This window comes from Grus americana, chromosome 29, assembly GCF_028858705.1.
Source record: "Grus americana isolate bGruAme1 chromosome 29, bGruAme1.mat, whole genome shotgun sequence".
Taxonomy (NCBI): Eukaryota; Metazoa; Chordata; class Aves; order Gruiformes; family Gruidae; genus Grus; species Grus americana.
Window position 1 is genome coordinate 2,274,873 of NC_072880.1, and position 18,730 is coordinate 2,293,602.

General features: G+C 63.6%; 2 protein-coding genes and 1 long non-coding RNA gene across 3 annotated transcripts; 2 read left to right on the forward strand and 1 right to left on the reverse strand.

Moving 5' to 3' along the window:
* The first annotated feature begins 1,173 nt into the window (after positions 1-1,173).
* LOC129197504 (uncharacterized) lies at positions 1,174-3,029 on the forward strand. Its single transcript, XM_054805993.1, has 6 exons — positions 1,174-1,225; positions 1,370-1,702; positions 1,956-2,228; positions 2,346-2,468; positions 2,629-2,677; positions 2,822-3,029. Exons 1-6 carry the CDS (start codon positions 1,174-1,176, stop codon positions 2,844-2,846), a joined length of 855 nt encoding a protein of 284 aa, XP_054661968.1. The 3' UTR covers positions 2,847-3,029.
* A 3,381-nt stretch (positions 3,030-6,410) lies between these two features.
* LOC129197767 (uncharacterized) lies at positions 6,411-7,388 on the reverse strand. Its single transcript, XR_008574379.1, has 3 exons — positions 7,355-7,388; positions 7,083-7,129; positions 6,411-6,938 (listed from the first exon to the last, which is right to left on the reverse strand). It is a non-coding gene; the product is annotated as an uncharacterized LOC129197767 (long non-coding RNA).
* Positions 7,389-8,817: 1,429 nt separating this feature from the next.
* LOC129197505 (M1-specific T cell receptor beta chain-like) lies at positions 8,818-10,284 on the forward strand. The gene is made up of 4 exons (XM_054805994.1): positions 8,818-9,170; positions 9,306-9,635; positions 9,712-10,020; positions 10,268-10,284. Exons 1-4 carry the CDS (start codon positions 9,059-9,061, stop codon positions 10,282-10,284), a joined length of 768 nt encoding a protein of 255 aa, XP_054661969.1. The 5' UTR covers positions 8,818-9,058.
* Positions 10,285-18,730: the final 8,446 nt, after the last annotated feature.

The following is an 18,730-nucleotide window of genomic DNA, read 5'->3' on the forward strand; positions in this document are numbered from 1 at the left end:
CGCTGTCACCGCCATCTAGTGCCACCACGGCACGGCCCCACCGCCCGCACCCTCCCATTTGGGTGCCCGGAGCAGCTCCGGCACCTCCAGCATCCCAGTTTTTCCCTTCAGGGCAGTGGGGCTGGGGAATGTGGGTGGGAACGTGGGAGGGAATTTGGGGAGGGAGCCCCGTGCCCTGCTCTCACTCCCAACAGTCAGTGGGAATTCCAGCTCCGTGTTGCAAGGGGGGGTTTCATCCCCCGAGGAGCCCAACGCCAGCAGGAGCTCTATGTCGTGCAATAGCTGATCTCTACCTTCTGCCGTTCTGCAGCAGCTGGAGGCTTTGCTCGCGCTGGAGATGGCTGCGGTCAGCCTCGCTGCTGTATTTGATCGCTTCTGCAGGGTTTCTTGACACCAAACCCCTTCCCCCACCTCCAGCAATGGGGCTTTGTGCTGTTTTTGGGCGCCGCTTTGGCCGAGGGCTCGGTGTGCCGAACCGCAGCAGGAAAGGCAGCGGCAGGGCTGGGGGCTGGGAACGGCTTTGCACTTTTTTGGCCCTTTGAAGGGCGTTTTGTGGGGGCGGTGGGTGGCCAGGTGGGTGGGTGCAGCTGCTCGCCATGATGGAGGAAGACTTGCCATCAAATCCTGCAGAGAATTGCCCAAAAAGCAGCGGTGGTGATGGGATTTGGGTTATTTGCCTAAAGCCACGTGCTTGGGAGCGAGCCAGGGTCAGCAGGGTGGACCCAGCCCCAGTTCACTCCTGGCCAGCATCCCCAAAATGCTGAAACCCCCCCAATTTCCCCCCCTCCACGCCTGGTCCCAGGCAATGCCCGGCTTGGGACGTGCAGCATCTGCCCCGGGTTTTGCCTCCATGAACAATTTTCTGTCCGTCTGGGAGGTTTTGGAGGGGGGTTCAGCATCCCTCCAGCCCAGAGCATCGCCCGGGCGGGTTTATTCCCCCAGGATGCTCCAAAGAACCCCGAGTTGTTCTCGGAGGCTTCAAAATGGGGGGGGCTGAGGTGCCAGGGATGCTCTGGGATGTGGCGCGTGGCCGAGCGGCCGCCGTGTCCCTGGTAATGAAGCCAGCAGGGTGGGGGGGTGTCGCTGGCCCTGCGGTTTCGGCAGAGGCGGCAGCTCTGCAGAAGGGCTCAGCTCGGGGAGGAGCTGGCCCTGCCATCCCAGCAGCGGCCAGCGATGGCGGCCAGGGGCTTGCTGGCCCCCACGGGGCTGCTGTGGCTCTGCCTGGGTGGGTGGCCAGGCCCTGCTTTGGGGAGATTTCTGGGCTTTTTGGAGCAAGTGGCTGCTGGGGGGGTGGCGGCGGCGGCGGAGGTTACGGCGGGGCCGGGCTGGAGGCCGCAGGGGGAAATGAGCCCACGGTTGGTTCCCGCAGCCCCGGCAGCGCTGCTGAGGCTGCACCAGCCCCAGCCCGTCCTGACTGTGGAGAATGGGGATGCGGTGGAGATCGTCTGCGAGGCCAGCGAGGCCATGGAGCATGAAGCCAATGTGTTCTGGTACCGGCGTGGTGGCGGGGACAGGCCCAAACTGCTCCTGGATTGCGAGAGCAGGAATAAGAGCAGATTCTCCTGCGAGTTCAAGAGGCAAAGTGCCAGTGCCACACTTCACATCGACCATGCCCGCCCCAACGACACCGGGCTCTACCTGTGTGCCTACAAAAAATTCTCGTACCTGCATTTCGGCAACGGCACCACGCTGCTGGTGGGAGGTAGGATGGCGACATTGGCAGGGAGTGGGACCCCCATGTCACCCCCATGTCCCTCATCCCCTGCTGTCACCCGCACCCTATGTCCTCCTGCAGCATCCTCCATCCCAGCCACCCCCTGCTCTGTACCCCTCCACCCCTGGCTCTCCTCCATCCCCTGGCTCCCCTCCATCCCTGGCTCCCCTCTGCCCCTCCATCCCACCTCCCTGGCCCCCGCCCCCCTCAGCCCCCCCTGCACCCCCTCTCCTTCTTGCAGACAGCTGGATGGGCAGGAGCTGGGTGATGGTGCTGGCGCCCCGTGGGGCTCCCCAGGGCCCCCCTGGCCCGGTCTGTGCCGTGGGTGACACCGCCGGCCCTGTCCTCATCTCCTGGCTGGGGGGGCCCGGGAGGGTGCTGGGGCTGGGGGGCAGCACGGGGCCGCTCATCAGCCCCATGGGCACGGACACGGGAACCGGGGGGCTCTGCCAAGTGCGATTCAACGCCTCGGGGCCCCCCATCCAGAGGAGCGTGGAGCTGTTCAGGGCTGCGGGTGAGTACGGGGAACATCCCCCCAAGCTGGGTCACCTGTGGGGAAACTGAGGCAGCGGGGATGGCCTGGCCCAGCCTGGGGGAGATGGTGGGAGAAGCCAGCCCCTCTCTCTTTCAGACACCTGCAAGACCCTCAACACCTGGGTCCTGGTTAGGGCCACCTTGGTGCTGCTGCTGCTGTTGCTGCTCAGCATTTGCCTCTGCCTCAGCATCTACTGCTTCCACCGCACCACACCGATGGGTAAGGAGTGTGGCACAGGTGTGGAGGTCTCCCACTGTGTCCCCCGCTGACCCCACTGTCCTGTGCATCCTGTTGTCACCCCACCATCCTTGATCCCCCTCCATCCATCATCCTGCTCCATCCCCTCTGTCCCCCTCCGTCCCCTCCATCTCCACACTAGGGACACGTCTCCCGGCTCTGTCCCCTGCAGGCCAGCACAGCGGGATGAGGTGAGGCTGTGCGGCCCCCGCGTGCCCCCAGGCTGGGCTGGCAGGGAGGCAGTGTCCCTCTGCAGGGGACGGGCGCAGCCCCGCTGCTGCCCGGCGGGGAAATTGGGGCTGCGCGGGTGGCTCTGACGCCATCGTCCCCCGCAGGAAGAGCTGCAGTACGCCCAGCTGAGGTTCGCTGCCCCAGCCAGGCGCACGCCCTGACCCGCAGCCGGACGCGGTGACAGCCCCGACCCCAGAGCTCGTCCCTCCGTGCCCGAACCCCCCCGGCATGGCGCTGTTGAACCCCCCCCATCCCGCGGCGCTGGGGCGGCTGCACCCGCTTTGCGGCCAAGGACGAAATAAAGAGGTTTGGGCTTCGGCGGCAGCAGCCTGGCTCGATGGCGCGGTGTGCCCAGCGTGTCATAGAATCATGGAATCATAGAATGGTTTGGGTGGGCAGGGACCTCACAGCCCACCCAGTCCCACCCCTGCCATGGGCAGGGACCCCCTCCACCAGCCCAGCTTGCCCAAAGCCCCATCCAACCACACTTCCAGCCACACTTCTCCCTTCCAAAAGCCACAGCCCTGGCTCTCACACTCGGCGCCTCCATCCGCCATGCCCTGGGGCAGCAGCTCCCTCTTCCTCCGTGCACCGTCCCTCTGCACAGCTCCCGGGGCCTCCCCGCAGAGCCCAAACACGACGGATTTAGAACCCCCCCGGCCCACCACCACTTTCAGTCTGCGACGGTCGGCCTTTGCCATCACCGGCCATGGGATGCTGCGGGAGGGGATGCTGGGGGGCCCGTCCCAGAACCACAGCTCCCGCCCGCTTCTTTTTAGGCTTTCCCTTCCTCAGTTCGACCCACATCAGCTGCACGAACCCCCGGGCGCCTTCGAGGGCTCTGAGCAATGGCGGGTGCTGCCCTCCCCTTCCCCTCCCCTTCCCTGCCAAAAGACCCCTCTGCCTGCAGCACCCACCCGCACGGGGGTTATTGCAGAGCCCCAGGTCGACAGCACCCCACACTGCTGGGGGTGGGAAGGGACCTCTGGAGATCATCTCGTCCATCCCCCCTGCCAGAGCAGGATCACCCAGAGCAGGTCGCACAGGATCACGTCCAGGCGCGTTTGGGATCTCCTCAGAGAAGGGGACTCCACAACCTCTCTGGGCAGCCTGTCCCAGTGCTCGGTCACCCCCAGAGGGAAGAAGCTTCTCCTCGTGTTCAGATGGAACTTCCCGTGTTCCACTTTGTGCCCGTTGCCCCTTGCCCTGTCGCTGGGCACCACTGAGAAGAGTCTGGCCCCTTCCTCTAGACACCCGCCCTTTAGATAATTAGCAGCATTGATCAGATCCCCTCTCAGTCTTCTCTTCTCCAGACTAACCAGCCCCGGCTCTCGCAGCCTTTCCTCATACCAGACATGCTCCAGGTCCCTCATCATCCTCGCAGCCCTCCGCTGGACTCTCCCCAGTACTTCCCTGTCCGTCTGGAACTGGGGAGCCCAGCACTGGATGCAAAACTCCAGATGTGGCCTCACCAGGCCAGAGCAGAGGGGCAGGAGAACCTCCCTCGACCTGCTGGCCACGCTCTTCTCAGTGCACCCCAGGACACCATTGGCCTTCTTGGCTACGCGGGCACACTGCTGGTCATGGAGAGCTTGTTGTCCACCAGGACTCCCAGGTCCTTCTCCGCAGCGCTGCTTCCCGGCAGGTCAACCCCTAACCTCTTGCATGGGGTTATTCCTCCCTGGGTGCAGGACCCTACACTTGCCTGTGTTGAATTTCATTGGGTTCCTCTCCACCCAGCTCTCCAGCCTGTCCAGGTCTCGCTGAATGGCAGCGCAGCCTTCTGCTGTCTCGGCCACTCCTCCCAGTTTGGTATGGTCAGCAAACTTGCTGAGGGTGCGCTCTGTCCCCTGTCCGGGTCCCTGATGAAGATGAACAAGACCGGACCCGGCACTGACCCCTGGGGCACACCACTCGCTACAGGCCTCCAACAAAACTCTGCGCCGCTGATCACAACCCTCTGGGCTCTGCCATTCGGCCACTTCTCTACCCACCCCACTGTCCCCTCATCCAACCCACGCTTTCTAACCTTGCTAACGAGGAGGTTATCAGAGAGACAGTGTCAAAAGCCTTGCTGAAGTCAAGGTAGACAACATCCATTGCTCTCCCCTCATCCACAGAGCGGTCATGCCATCAAAGAAGGCTACCAGATTGGTTCAGGCAGGATATCCTGTTCGTGAATCTATTTTGACCATTCCCGATGATCTTCTCCTCCTCCGCATACTTATTGAGGACCCCCAGCATGAGCTGTTCCGTCACCTTTCTGGGGATGGAAATCAGGCTGACTGGCTTGTCATTGCCCGGGTCCTCTTTCTTGCCCTTTTGGAAGACCAGAGGGACATTGGCTTTTCTCCAGTCCTCAGGCACCTCTCCTGTTCTCCAGCACCTTTCAATGATGATGGAGAGCGGCCTAGCAAAAACATCTGCCAGCTCCCTCAGCATTTCTCGGGGCAGCCCATCAGGGCCCATGGATCTGTGGATGTCCAGATCGCCTAGATGTTCTCTGACCCGATCCTCCTCGAACCAGGGAAGGTCGTCCTTTCGCCAGACTCCCTCTCCTACCTCCAGGGTCTGGGATTCCTGAGGGCCGGCCTTAGCAGCAAAGGCTGAAGCAAAGGCGGCATTCCGTAAATCCGCCTCCTCTGTATCCTCCATCACCAGCGCACCCACCCCATTCAGCAGCGGGCCCACCTTTTCCCCAGTCTTCCTTCTGCTGCTGATGTAGTTGAAAAAGCCCTTCTTGGTGTCCATGCCATCCCCTGCCAGTTTTCATTCCAAGTCGGCCTCAGCCTGCCTTCTTGCATCCCTACATTCTCTGACTACATCCCTATAGTCCTCCGCAGTGCCCTTTTCCACATTCGGGAAACTTCCTTCGTCCCTTGGAGTTTCTCCAGCAGCTCCTTGCCCATCCATGCAGGTCTCCTTCCTCCAAAGCTTGATTTCCTCTTCTTCGGGATGCACCGGGCCTGAGCTTGGGGGAAGCGGTGCTGGAATATCGGCCAGCTCTCCCGGGCCCCCTTACCTTCTAGAGCCCCAACCCAGTTTTCCAAAAGGGAAAAAAAGGCTTTTCGAACTTGGACAATGATCAAAGCCGCACGACAGCCCCTTCTCGCCTGATTTTGCCGCCGGGGCAGGAAAAGGCACCGAAGAGCAACCGCCGGATGAGCACGACGAGCGACTCCTCTCCCTGCGCCGAGGATGCTCCCAGTTCTCCCGGCTGCTCGGTGAAGCCCGGATACCGGCGGAGCGGCGGGGCTGCAGGCGCCAGCGTGTCTGTGGGTGCTGGGTGGGATGAATGAGGCCGTTTGGGTGGGCTGCTGGAAGCAATTCTGTACTTGAAGGGAGAAGTGTGGCTGGAAGCGGCCTGTGGCCTTCTCTGCCCCCAGCACTCAGCCTGCTCTGTCCCGCTCCTGGGGACAGGCCCTGGGGGGGGACACGGCTCTTGTGAGACCCCCTGCAGTGCTGCGTCCAGCTCGGGGGTCCCCAGCACAAGAAGGACATGGAGCTGTTGGAGGCCACGAAGCTGATGGGAGGGCTGGAGCACCTCTGCTCTGGAGACAGGCCGAGAGAGTTGGGCTTGTTCAGCCTGGAGAAGAGAAGGCTGCGGGGAGGCCTAATTGCGGCCTTCCAGTCCCTGAAGGGGCTACAGGAAAGATGGTGGGGGGCTGTTTGTCAGGGAGTGCAGTGACAGGACAAGGGGGAATGGGTTTCAGCTGAAGGAGGGTCGATTTAGATGAGATGTGAGGCAGAAATTCTTCCCTGTGAGGGTGCTGAGGCCCTGGCACAGGTTGCCCAGAGAGGTTGTGGCTGCCCCTGGCTCCCTGGCAGTGTTCAAGGCCAGGTTGGATGGGGCTTTGGGCAAGCTGGGCTGGTGGAGGGGGTCCCTGCCCATGGCAGGGGTGGGACTGGGTGGGCTGTGAGGTCCCTGCCCACCCAAACCATTCTATGATTCCATGATTCTATGACACGCTGGGCACAACCGCGCCATCGAGCCAGGCTGCTGCCGCCGAAGCCCAAACCTCTTTATTTCGTCCTTGGCCGCAAAGCGGGTGCAGCCGCCCCAGCGCCGCGGGATGGGGGGGGTTCAACAGCGCCATGCCGGGGGGGTTCGGGCACGGAGGGACGAGCTCTGGGGTCGGGGCTGTCACCGCGTCCGGCTGCGGGTCAGGGCGTGCGCCTGGCTGGGGCAGCGAACCTCAGCTGGGCGTACTGCAGCTCTTCCTGCGGGGGACGATGGCGTCAGAGCCACCCGCGCAGCCCCAATTTCCCCGCCGGGCAGCAGCGGGGCTGCGCCCGTCCCCTGCAGAGGGACACTGCCTCCCTGCCAGCCCAGCCCGGGGGCACGCGGGGGCCGCACGGCCTCACCTCATCCTCCCGTGGCGCAGGCGGCTCTGTGGTCCCAGGCTGGTGGCCTGCAGGGGACAGAGCCGGGAGACGTGTCCCTAGCGTGGAGATGGAGGGGACGGAGGGGGACAGAGGGGATGGAGCAGGATGAGGGACGGAGGGGGATCAGGGATGGAGAGGGATCAGGGATGGAGGGGAATCGGGGATGGAGGGGTGACAGTGTGATGGACAGGAGAGCGGGGGACAGTGGGGGACATGGTGGGACACCCCCACACCCCTGCCATGCTCCTTACCCATCGGCGTGGTGCGGCGGAGGTAGCGGATGGCAAGGCAGATGTTGAGCAGCAGCAGCACCACCATGATCCCGGCGAGGACCGAGGTGTTGAGCGTTGTGAAGCTGCCTGAAGGAGAGGGGCTGGCTCGTCCCACCGTCCCCCCAGGCTGGGCCAGGCCATCCCCGCTGCCTCAGTTTCCCCACGGGTGACCCAGCTTGGGGGGATGTTCCCCGTACTCACCCGCAGCCCTGAACAGCTCCACGCTCCTCTGGATGGGGGGCCCCGAGGCGTTGAATCGCATTTGGCAGAGCCCCCCGGTTCCCGTGTCCGTGCCCATGGGGATGACGAGCAGCCTCGTGCTGCCCCCCAGCCCCAGCACCCTCCCGGGCCCCCCCGGCCAGGAGACGAGGACAGGGCCGGCGGTGTCACCCACGGCACAGACCGGGCCAGGGGGGCCCTGGGGAGCCCCACGGGGCGCCAGCACCATCACCCAGCTCCTGCCCATCCAGCTGTCTGCAAGAAGGAGAGGGGGTGCAGGGGCCGGGGTGGGGGGGATTGAAGGGACCCAGGGGATGGAGGGGAGCCAGGGATGGAGGGGATTGAAGGGATGGAGGGGACCCAGGGGTGGAGGGGTACAGAGCAGGGGGTGGCTGGGATGGAGGATGCTGCAGGAGGACATAGGGTGCGGGTGACAGCAGGGGATGAGGGACATGGGGGTGACATGGGGGTCCCACTCCCTGCCAATGTCGCCATCCTACCTCCCACCAGCAGCGTGGTGCCGTTGCCGAAATGCAGGTTCCAGGCCCTGTAGTAGGCACACAGGTAGAGCCCGGTGTCGCTGGGCTGGGCAGGGTTGATGCTCAGGGTGACACTTTGCCTCTTGAACTCGCAGAAGAATCGCTGCTTTCCCCCTTTCTGGCAGTTCAGGAGCAGTTTGGGACGGTCCCCTCTGTCACGCCGGTACCACAACACGTTGGCTTTACTCTCCATGGCCTCGCTGGCCTCGCAGACGATCTCCACCTTCTTCCCCGTCTCCACAGTCAGGACGGGCTGGGGCTGGTGCAGCCTCAGCAGCGCTGCCAGGGCTGCGGGAACCAACCGTGGGCTCATTTCCCCCTGCGGCCTCCAGCCCGGCCCCGCCGTAACCCCCGCCGCCGCCGCCCCCCCAGCAGCCACTTGCTCCAAAAAGCCCAGAAATCTCCCCAAAGCAGGGCCTGGCCACCCACCCAGGCAGAGCCACAGCAGCCCCGTGGGGGCCAGCAAGCCCCTGGCCACCATCGCTGGCCGCTGCTGGCATGGGGGGGCCAGCTGCTTTTCGGGCAATTCTCTGCAGCATTTGATGGCAAGTCTTCCTCCGTCATGGCGAGCAGCTGCACCCACCCCCCTTGTCACCCTCACGCCCCCACAAAACGCCCTTCAAAGGGCCAAAAAAGTGCAAAGCCGTTCCCAGCCCCCAGCCCTGCCGCTGCCTTTCCTGCTGCGGTTCGGCACACCGAGCCCTCGGCCAAAGCGGCGCCCAAAAACAGCACAAAGCCCCATTGCTGGAGGTGGGGGAAGGGGTTTGGTGTCAAGAAACCCTGCAGAAGCGATCAAATACAGCAGCGAGGCTGACCGCAGCCATCTCCAGCGCGAGCAAAGCCTCCAGCTGCTGCAGAACGGCAGAAGGTAGAGATCAGCTATTGCACGACATAGAGCTCCTGCTGGCGTTGGGCTCCTCGGGGGATGAAACCCCCCCTTGCAACACGGAGCTCCCGGAGAGAAAAGCTCCGCGGCAGAAGGGTTTTGGCCAGCATGTGCTACGGGCTCCTGGGGACCCTCCTGCTCCTCCTGCCAGGTACGTGCTTGCTCCAGAAATACCCCGACCCGGCTCACATTTGCTCTTGGTGGGTTTTCTGCCCCCAAATCTTTTTAGTAGATTGGAAAGCCTGAATTGCAGCCAGCCCACCTCAAAGCTGCTCCCCCCGTGCAGGAGGTGTCTCGGCAGAGGGGACGTGGGTCCAGCAAAGCCCGGGGCAGCTCCGGGTGCTCCCTGGACAGACGGCGGAGCTGAGCTGTCGCATCTCGGACTACAGCACCCGTGTGAGCTGGTACAAGGAGAAGCCGGACGGCAGTTTGTTCTGGATTTACCAGAGCTCAAACTACTCCCGTCCGAAGGGAAAATACTCAGGGAGGATGAAAAGAGAGCAGGATTTTTCCCTCACCATCAGCTCTGCACAGAGGGAGGACTCCGGGGTTTATTACTGCAGCTCCTCCTCCTTGTACCCCGCGTTTGGGAATGGGACCAGGCTCGTTGTCACCGGTGAGTGTCACCCGGGGGCTGGGGACATCCCTGGGGAGGTTTGTGCCACCCCCCGGCACCCAGTTTCCCTTTTCAGATGCCTCCGAGCCCCGGCTCTCCATCCTGGTGCCCGTCGACGCAGAGGAGCGCGGGCAGCCCCCGGCCAGCTTCCCCCTGCTCTGCCACCTCCACGACATCCCTGCGGGCTGGGACACCGTGCGCTGGCAGCCCGGCGGGGACGTGACGCCGCTGATGGCGGCGGCCGTGGATGAGCACGGTGTCCTCGGCGCCTGGAGCATCGCCTGGGTCCCGGCCGAGCGCTGGGACGGGACTGCGACGTGCACGGCCCTGAAAGGCAGCACGAGCAGCACCGTCAGCGTCATCATCGGCAAAGCACCGGGGGAGGGTAATTAGTGCGTTCCTCCCCACCCCTGCCGGTCCCCCCTTCCATCCACCCCCTGCACCCCAATTCTTCCAGCCTCTCCTCCTTTAGCAAATCCCTACAGCCCAATTCTTCCTCAGGAAGGGGTGGGTTTGGAAATCCCTCACCCCTCTCCCGTCTCCTCGCTGGGATTCCCCTGCCCTGAAAGGCTTTAAACCTGCCCCTTCCCCCTTGCTGGGCCCTGACCGACACCCCCCCGCCCCTTTTTCAGGGGATTCTGGGCCCTGACCCCTAATTTATGGGGGATGCTGCACCCTGAGACACCCATTGCAGGGGATTCTGGGCCCTGAGCCCCAATTTATGGGGGATCCTGGACCCTGACACCCCCCCCCCCCCTTTTGGGGCATTCTCAGGCCTGACCCCCCCTTTATAGCAGATTCTCCACCCTTTCATCCCCATTTCAGGGGATTCTCAGCCCTGACCCACTCTCTCCGGGGCATTCTCAGCCCTTTTATCCCCGTTTCAGGGGGTGCTCGGCTCTCCAGAGTGACCAAACCCACCCTCCCCCCTCTATTAACTCTCCTTTCCCCCCCTCCGCAGAAGGATGCCCTTCCTGGCCGCTGGCGCTGGGGCTGTCCTGCGTCTCCCTCCTTTTCCTGCTCCAGCTGACCATCCTGCTCTGCCGTCGGCGTCTGGCCAGAGGTGACCCCCCCACGGCACCCCCCGCGCAGCCCCTTCGCCCCGACTCTCTCCTCGCCACCCCCAGCCACCCACGCTCCCACCCGGGAGACCCACCCGGGAGGTAAAACCGCTTCCTCAACCCCTGCCCTGAAATAAAGCCGTTTCTTTCCAGCCGCGTAACGCTGCTCTGCTTAGAACCCAACACCTTCACATTCAGAATTCCCTCCGGGGTTTCACTGCGGGGAAAAGAAACCCCTACGAGCTGAGAAAGTTCACTGTGGGCTGGTGGCGGTGGTGCAAACGCTGCTGCATCCCCGCGCTCCTGCCTGGAGCATCCCCCAAAGCGCTGCTGCCTGCTCGGCTCGTCCAAAAGCCGAGGGTAAATCTCGGCGCGGTGTCGGCTCGCACTCGCGTCCGGCTGCCGGCAGCACCCAAGGGTTGGGTGTCCCCCCCACACCCTCCTTGGGGGAGCACTGCAGCTCCCCAGCCGGAATTCCAGCCCTTTGCGCGGCAGGAGCAGCTCAGAAGCGGCCCGGCACCTTCAAAAAGCATCACGATTGGGCGCGAGGCTGGGTTTGACACCAAATATTTCATTGTCTGACTCAGAGGGAGCAACTTTTTCACCTCCAAAGCGATTGTGACGGCTGCTCGTAGACGGTGTCACCCCCAAAGCGCCCGGAAAGCTTGTTTCAGTGGTTTAGCAGCTCATGAGCACACCAGCGCTCCGGAAAAAATGCAAAACCCCTGGGGAGCTGCCAAGTGGCGGCAGCGAGGTGGGATGGCACGAGCCAGCGCGCTGTCACCGCCATCTAGTGCCACCACGGCACGGCCCCACCGCCCGCACCCTCCCATTTGGGTGCCCGGAGCAGCTCCGGCACCTCCAGCATCCCAGTTTTTCCCTTCAGGGCAGTGGGGCTGGGGAATGTGGGTGGGAACGTGGGAGGGAATTTGGGGAGGGAGCCCCGTGCCCTGCTCTCACTCCCAACAGTCAGTGGGAATTCCAGCTCCGTGTTGCAAGGGGGGGTTTCATCCCCCGAGGAGCCCAACGCCAGCAGGAGCTCTATGTCGTGCAATAGCTGATCTCTACCTTCTGCCGTTCTGCAGCAGCTGGAGGCTTTGCTCGCGCTGGAGATGGCTGCGGTCAGCCTCGCTGCTGTATTTGATCGCTTCTGCAGGGTTTCTTGACACCAAACCCCTTCCCCCACCTCCAGCAATGGGGCTTTGTGCTGTTTTTGGGCGCCGCTTTGGCCGAGGGCTCGGTGTGCCGAACCGCAGCAGGAAAGGCAGCGGCAGGGCTGGGGGCTGGGAACGGCTTTGCACTTTTTTGGCCCTTTGAAGGGCGTTTTGTGGGGGCGGTGGGTGGCCAGGTGGGTGGGTGCAGCTGCTCGCCATGATGGAGGAAGACTTTCCATCAAATCCTGCAGAGAATTGCCCAAAAAGCAGCGGTGGTGATGGGATTTGGGTTATTTGCCTAAAGCCACGTGCCTGGAAGCGAGCCAGGGTCAGCAGGGTGGACCCAGCCCCAGTTCACTCCTGGCCAGCATCCCCAAAATGCTGAAACTCCCCCAATTTCCCCCCCTCCACGCCTGGTCCCAGGCAATGCCCGGCTTGGGACGTGCAGCATCTGCCCCGGGTTTTGCCTCCATGAACAATTTTCTGTCCGTCTGGGAGGTTTTGGAGGGGGGTTCAGCATCCCTCCAGCCCAGAGCATCGCCCGGGCGGGTTTATTCCCCCAGGATGCTCCAAAGAACCCCGAGTTGTTCTCGGAGGCTTCAAAATGGGGGGGGCTGAGGTGCCAGGGATGCTCTGGGACGTGGCGCGTGGCCGAGCGGCCGCCGTGTCCCTGGTAATGAAGCCAGCAGGGTGGGGGGGTGTCGCTGGCCCTGCGGTTTCGGCAGAGGCGGCAGCTCTGCAGAAGGGCTCAGCTCGGGGAGGAGCTGGCCCCGCCATCCCAGCAGCGGCCAGCGATGGCGGCCAGGGGCTTGCTGGCCCCCACGGGGCTGCTGTGGCTCTGCCTGGGTGGGTGGCCAGGCCCTGCTTTGGGGAGATTTCTGGGCTTTTTGGAGCAAGTGGCTGCTGGGGGGGCGGCGGCGGCGGCGGCGGCGGGGGTTACGGCGGGGCCGGGCTGGAGGCCGCAGGGGGAAATGAGCCCACGGTTGGTTCCCGCAGCCCCGGCAGCGCTGCTGAGGCTGCACCAGCCCCAGCCTGTCCTGACTGTGGAGAACGGGGATGCGGTGGAGATCGTCTGTGAGGCCAGCGAGGCCATGGAGAGTAAAGCCAACGTGTTGTGGTACCAGCGTGATGGCAGGGACGGGCCCAAACTGCTCCTGGATTGCGAGAGCAGGAATAAGAGCAGATTCTCCTGCGAGTTCAAGAGGCACAGTGCCAGTGCCACACTTCACATCGACCATGCCCGCCCCAACGACACCGGGCTCTACCTGTGTGCCTACAAAAAATTCTCGTACCTGCATTTCGGCAACGGCACCACGCTGCTGGTGGGAGGTAGGATGGCGACATTGGCAGGGAGTGGGACCCCCATGTCACCCCCATGTCCCTCATCCCCTGCTGTCACCCGCACCCTATGTCCTCCTGCAGCATCCTCCATCCCATCCACCCCCTGCTCTGTACCCCTCCATCCCTGGCTCCCCTCCATCCCCTGGGTCCCTTCAATCCCCCCCACCCCGGCCTCCCCTGCACCTCCTCTCCTTCTTGCAGACAGCTGGATGGGCAGGAGCTGGGTGATGGTGCTGGCGCCCCGTGGGGCTCCCCAGGGCCCCCCCGGCCCCGTCTGTGCCGTGGGTGACACCGCCGGCCCTGTCCTCGTCTCCTGGCCGGGGGGGCCCGGGAGGGTGCTGGGGCTGAGGAGCAGCACGGGGCCGCTCATCAGCCCCATGGGCACGGACACGGGAACCGGGGGGCTCTGCCAAGTGCGATTCAACGCCTCGGGGCCCCCCATCCAGAGGAGCGTGGAGCTGTTCAGGGCTGCGGGTGAGTACGGGGAACATCCCCCCAAGCTGGGTCACCCGTGGGGAAACTGAGGCAGCGGGGATGGCCTGTCCCAGGCTGTGGAGACGGTGGGACGAGCCAGCCCCTCTCTCTTTCAGACACCTGCAAGACCCTCAACACCTGGGTTGCGGTTGTGGCTGGGGCCATGGTGCTGCTGCTCCTGCTCATCATCTGCCTCAGCATCCGCTGCCTCCGCCGCACCACGCCGATGGGTAAGGAGCATGGCAGGGGTGTGGGGGTGTCCCACCATGTCCCCCACTGTCCCCCACTCTCCTGTCCATCACACTGTCAGCCCTTCATCCCTTATCCCCCTCCATCCCCGATCCCCCTCCATCCCTCATCCTGCTCCATCCCCTCTGTCCCCCTCCGTCCCCTCCATCTCCACGCTAGGGACACGTCTCCCGGCTCTGTCCCCTGCAGGCCACCAGCCTGGGACCACAGAGCCGCCTGCGCCACGGGAGGATGAGGTGAGGCCGTGCGGCCCCCGCGTGCCCCCGGGCTGGGCTGGCAGGGAGGCAGTGTCCCTCTGCAGGGGACAGGCGCAGCCCCGCTGCTGCCCGGCGGGGAAATTGGGGCTGCGCGGGTGGCTCTGACGCCATCGTCCCCCGCAGGAAGAGCTGCAGTACGCCCAGCTGAGGTTCGCTGCCCCAGCCAGGCGCACGCCCTGACCCGCAGCCGGACGCGGTGACAGCCCCGACCCCAGAGCTCGTCCCTCCGTGCCCGAACCCCCCCGGCATGGCGCTGTTGAACCCCCCCCATCCCGCGGCGCTGGGGCGGCTGCACCCGCTTTGCGGCCAAGGACGAAATAAAGAGGTTTGGGCTTCAGCGGCAGCAGCCTGGCTCGATGGCGCGGTGTGCCCAGCGTGTCCCCCCCAGGGCCTGTCCCCAGGAGCGGGACAGAGCGGGCTGAGTGCTGGGGCCAGACAAGGCCACAGGCTGCTTCCAGCCACACTTCTCCCTTCCAAAAGCCACAGCCCTGGCTCTCACACTCGGCGCCTCCATCCGCCATGCCCTGGGGCAGCAGCTCCCTCTTCCTCCGTGCACCGTCCCTCTGCACAGCTCCCGGGGGCTCCCCACAGAGCCCAAACACGACGGATTTAGAACCCCCCTGGCCCACCACCACTTTCAGTCTGCGACGGTCGGCCTTTGCCATCACCGGCCATGGGATGCTGCGGGAGGGGATGCTGGGGGGCCCGTCCCAGAACCACAGCTCCCGCCCGCTTCTTTTTAGGCTTTCCCTTCCTCAGTTCGACCCACGTCAGCTGCACGAACCCCCGGGCGCCTTCGAGGGCTCTGAGCAATGGCGGGTGCTGCCCTCCCCTTCCCCTCCCCTTCCCTGCCAAAAGACCCCTCTGCCTGCAGCACCCACCCGCACGGGGGTTATTGCAGAGCCCCAGGTCGACAGCACCCCACACTGCTGGGGGTGGGAAGGGACCTCTGGAGATCATCTCGTCCATCCCCCCTGCCAGAGCAGGATCACCCAGAGCAGGTCGCACAGGATCACGTCCAGGCGCGTTTGGGATCTCCTCAGAGAAGGGGACTCCACAACCTCTCTGGGCAGCCTGTCCCAGCGCTCGGTCACCCCCAGAGGGAAGAAGCTTCTCCTCGTGTTCAGATGGAACTTCCCGTGTTCCACTTTGTGCCCGTTGCCCCTTGCCCTGTCGCTGGGCACCACTGAGAAGAGTCTGGCCCCTTCCTCTAGACACCCGCCCTTTAGATAATTAGCAGCATTGATCAGATCCCCTCTCAGTCTTCTCTTCTCCAGACTAACCAGCCCCGGCTCTCGCAGCCTTTCCTCATACCAGACATGCTCCAGGTCCCTCATCATCCTCGCAGCCCTCCGCTGGACTCTCCCCAGTACTTCCCTGTCCGTCTGGAACTGGGGAGCCCAGCACTGGATGCAAAACTCCAGATGTGGCCTCACCAGGCCAGAGCAGAGGGGCAGGAGAACCTCCCTCGACCTGCTGGCCACGCTCTTCTCAGTGCACCCCAGGACACCATTGGCCTTCTTGGCTACGCGGGCACACTGCTGGTCATGGAGAGCTTGTTGTCCACCAGGACTCCCAGGTCCTTCTCTGCAGCGCTGCTTCCCGGCAGGTCAACCCCTAACCTCTTGCATGGGGTTATTCCTCCCTGGGTGCAGGACCCTACACTTGCCTGTGTTGAATTTCATTGGGTTCCTCTCCACCCAGCTCTCCAGCCTGTCCAGGTCTCGCTGAATGGCAGCGCAGCCTTCTGCTGTCTCGGCCACTCCTCCCAGTTTGGTATGGTCAGCAAACTTGCTGAGGGTGCGCTCTGTCCCCTGTCCGGGTCCCTGATGAAGATGAACAAGACCGGACCCGGCACTGACCCCTGGGGCACACCACTCGCTACAGGCCTCCAACAAAACTCTGCGCCGCTGATCACAACCCTCTGGGCTCTGCCATTCGGCCACTTCTCTACCCACCCCACTGTCCCCTCATCCAACCCACGCTTTCTAACCTTGCTAACGAGGAGGTTATCAGAGAGACAGTGTCAAAAGCCTTGCTGAAGTCAAGGTAGACAACATCCATTGCTCTCCCCTCATCCACAGAGCGGTCATGCCATCAAAGAAGGCTACCAGATTGGTTCAGGCAGGATATCCTGTTCGTGAATCTATTTTGACCATTCCCGATGATCTTCTCCTCCTCCGCATACTTATTGAGGACCCCCAGCATGAGCTGTTCCGTCACCTTTCTGGGGATGGAAATCAGGCTGACTGGCTTGTCATTGCCCAGGTCCTCTTTCTTGCCCTTTTGGAAGACCAGAGGGACATTGGCTTTTCTCCAGTCCTCAGGCACCTCTCCTGTTCTCCAGCACCTTTCAATGATGATGGAGAGCGGCCTAGCAAAAACATCTGCCAGCTCCCTCAGCATTTCTCGGGGCAGCCCATCAGGGCCCATGGATCTGTGGATGTCCAGATCGCCTAGATGTTCTCTGACCCGATCCTCCTCGAACCAGGGAAGGTCGTCCTTTCGCCAGACTCCCTCTCCTACCTCCAGGGTCTGGGATTCCTGAGGGCCGGCCTTCGCAGCAAAGGCTGAAGCAAAGGCGGCATTCCGTAAATCCGCCTCCTCTGTATCCTCCATCACCAGCGCACCCACCCCATTCAGCAGCGGGCCCACCTTTTCCCCAGTCTTCCTTCTGCTGCTGATGTAGTTGAAAAAGCCCTTCTTGGTGTCCATGCCATCCCCTGCCAGTTTTCATTCCAAGTCGGCCTCAGCCTGCCTTCTTGCATCCCTACATTCTCTGACTACATCCCTATAGTCCTCCGCAGTGCCCTTTTCCACATTCGGGAAACTTCCTTCGTCCCTTGGAGTTTCTCCAGCAGCTCCTTGCCCATCCATGCAGGTCTCCTTCCTCCAAAGCTTGATTTCCTCTTCTTCGGGATGCACCGGGCCTGAGCTCGGGGGAAGCGGTGCTGGAATATCGGCCAGCTCTCCCGGGCCCCCTTACCTTCTAGAGCCCCAACCCAGTTTTCCAAAAGGGAAAAAAAGGCTTTTCGAACTTGGACAATGATCAAAGCCGCACGACAGCCCCTTCTCGCCTGATTTTGCCGCCGGGGCAGGAAAAGGCACCGAAGAGCAACCGCCGGATGAGCACGACGAGCGACTCCTCTCCCTGCGCCGAGGATGCTCCCAGTTCTCCCGGCTGCTCGGTGAAGCCCGGATACCGGCGGAGCGGCGGGGCTGCAGGCGCCAGCGTGTCTGTGGGTGCTGGGTGGGATGAATGAGGCCGTTTGGGTGGGCTGCTGGAAGCAATTCTGTACTTGAAGGGAGAAGTGTGGCTGGAAGCGGCCTGTGGCCTTCTCTGCCCCCAGCACTCAGCCCGCTCTGTCCCGCTCCTGGGGACAGGCCCTGGGGGGGACACGGCTCTTGTGAGACCCCCCTGCAGTGCTGCGTCCAGCTCGGGGGTCCCCAGCACAAGAAGGACATGGAGCTGTTGGAGGCCACGAAGCTGATGGGAGGGCTGGAGCACCTCTGCTCTGGAGACAGGCCGAGAGAGTTGGGCTTGTTCAGCCTGGAGAAGAGAAGGCTGCGGGGAGGCCTAATTGCGGCCTTCCACTCCCTGAAGGGGCTACAGGAAAGATGGTGGGGGGCTGTTTGTCAGGGAGTGCAGTGACAGGACAAGGGGGAATGGGTTTCAGCTGAAGGAGGGTCGATTTAGATGAGATGTGAGGCAGAAATTCTTCCCTGTGAGGGTGCTGAGGCCCTGGCACAGGTTGCCCAGAGAGGTTGTGGCTGCCCCTGGCTCCCTGGCAGTGTTCAAGGCCAGGTTGGATGGGGCTTTGGGCAAGCTGGGCTGGTGGAGGGTGTCCCTGCCCATGGCAGGGGTGGGACTGGGTGGGCTGTGAGGTCCCTGCCCACCCAAACCATTCTATGATTCCATGATTCTATGACACGCTGGGCACAACCGCGCCATCGAGCCAGGCTGCTGCCGCCGAAGCCCAAACCTCTTTATTTTGTCCTTGGCCGCAAAGCGGGTGCAGCCGCCCCAGCGCCGCGGGATGGGGGGGGTTCAACAGCGCCATGCCGGGGGGGTTCGGGCACGGAGGGACGAGCTCTGGGGTCGGGGCTGTCACCGCGTCCGGCTGCGGGTCAGGGCGTGCGCCTGGCTGGGGCAGCGAACCTCAGCTGGGCGTACTGCAGCTCTTCCTGCGGGGGACGATGGCGTCAGAGCCAGCCGCGCAGCCCCAATTTCCCCGCCGGGCAGCAGCGGGGCTGCGCCCGTCCCCTGCAGAGGGACACTGCCTCCCTGCCAGCCCAGCCCGGGGGCACGCGGGGGCCGCATGGCCTCACCTCATCCTCCCGTGGCGCAGGTGGCTCTGTGGTCCCAGGCTGGTGGCCTGCAGGGGACAGAGCCGGGAGACGTGTCCCTAGTGTGGAGATGGAGGGGACGGAGGGGGACAGAGGGGATGGAGCAGGATGAGGGATGGAGGGGGATCAGCGATGGAGGGGGATCAGGGATGAAGGGCTGACAGCGAGATGGACAGGAGAGTGGGGGACAGCGGGGGACATGGTGGGACACC

What these genes read in the sequence shown, in the direction of transcription:
- LOC129197504 (XM_054805993.1), top strand. Translation starts at nt 1,174, where the DNA reads ATGGCGGCCAGGGGCTTGCTGGCCCCCACGGGGCTGCTGTGGCTCTGC. An exon ending in CACCACGCTGCTGGTGGGAG is followed by an intron (nt 1,703 to 1,955) that starts GTAGGATGGCGA and finishes TCCTTCTTGCAG; the next exon opens with ACAGCTGGATGGGCAGGAGC. An exon ending in GGAGCTGTTCAGGGCTGCGG is followed by an intron (nt 2,229 to 2,345) that starts GTGAGTACGGGG and finishes TCTCTCTTTCAG; the next exon opens with ACACCTGCAAGACCCTCAAC.
- LOC129197505 (XM_054805994.1), top strand. Translation starts at nt 9,059, where the DNA reads ATGAAACCCCCCCTTGCAACACGGAGCTCCCGGAGAGAAAAGCTCCGC. An exon ending in CCTCCTGCTCCTCCTGCCAG is followed by an intron (nt 9,171 to 9,305) that starts GTACGTGCTTGC and finishes CCCCCCGTGCAG; the next exon opens with GAGGTGTCTCGGCAGAGGGG. An exon ending in GACCAGGCTCGTTGTCACCG is followed by an intron (nt 9,636 to 9,711) that starts GTGAGTGTCACC and finishes TTCCCTTTTCAG; the next exon opens with ATGCCTCCGAGCCCCGGCTC.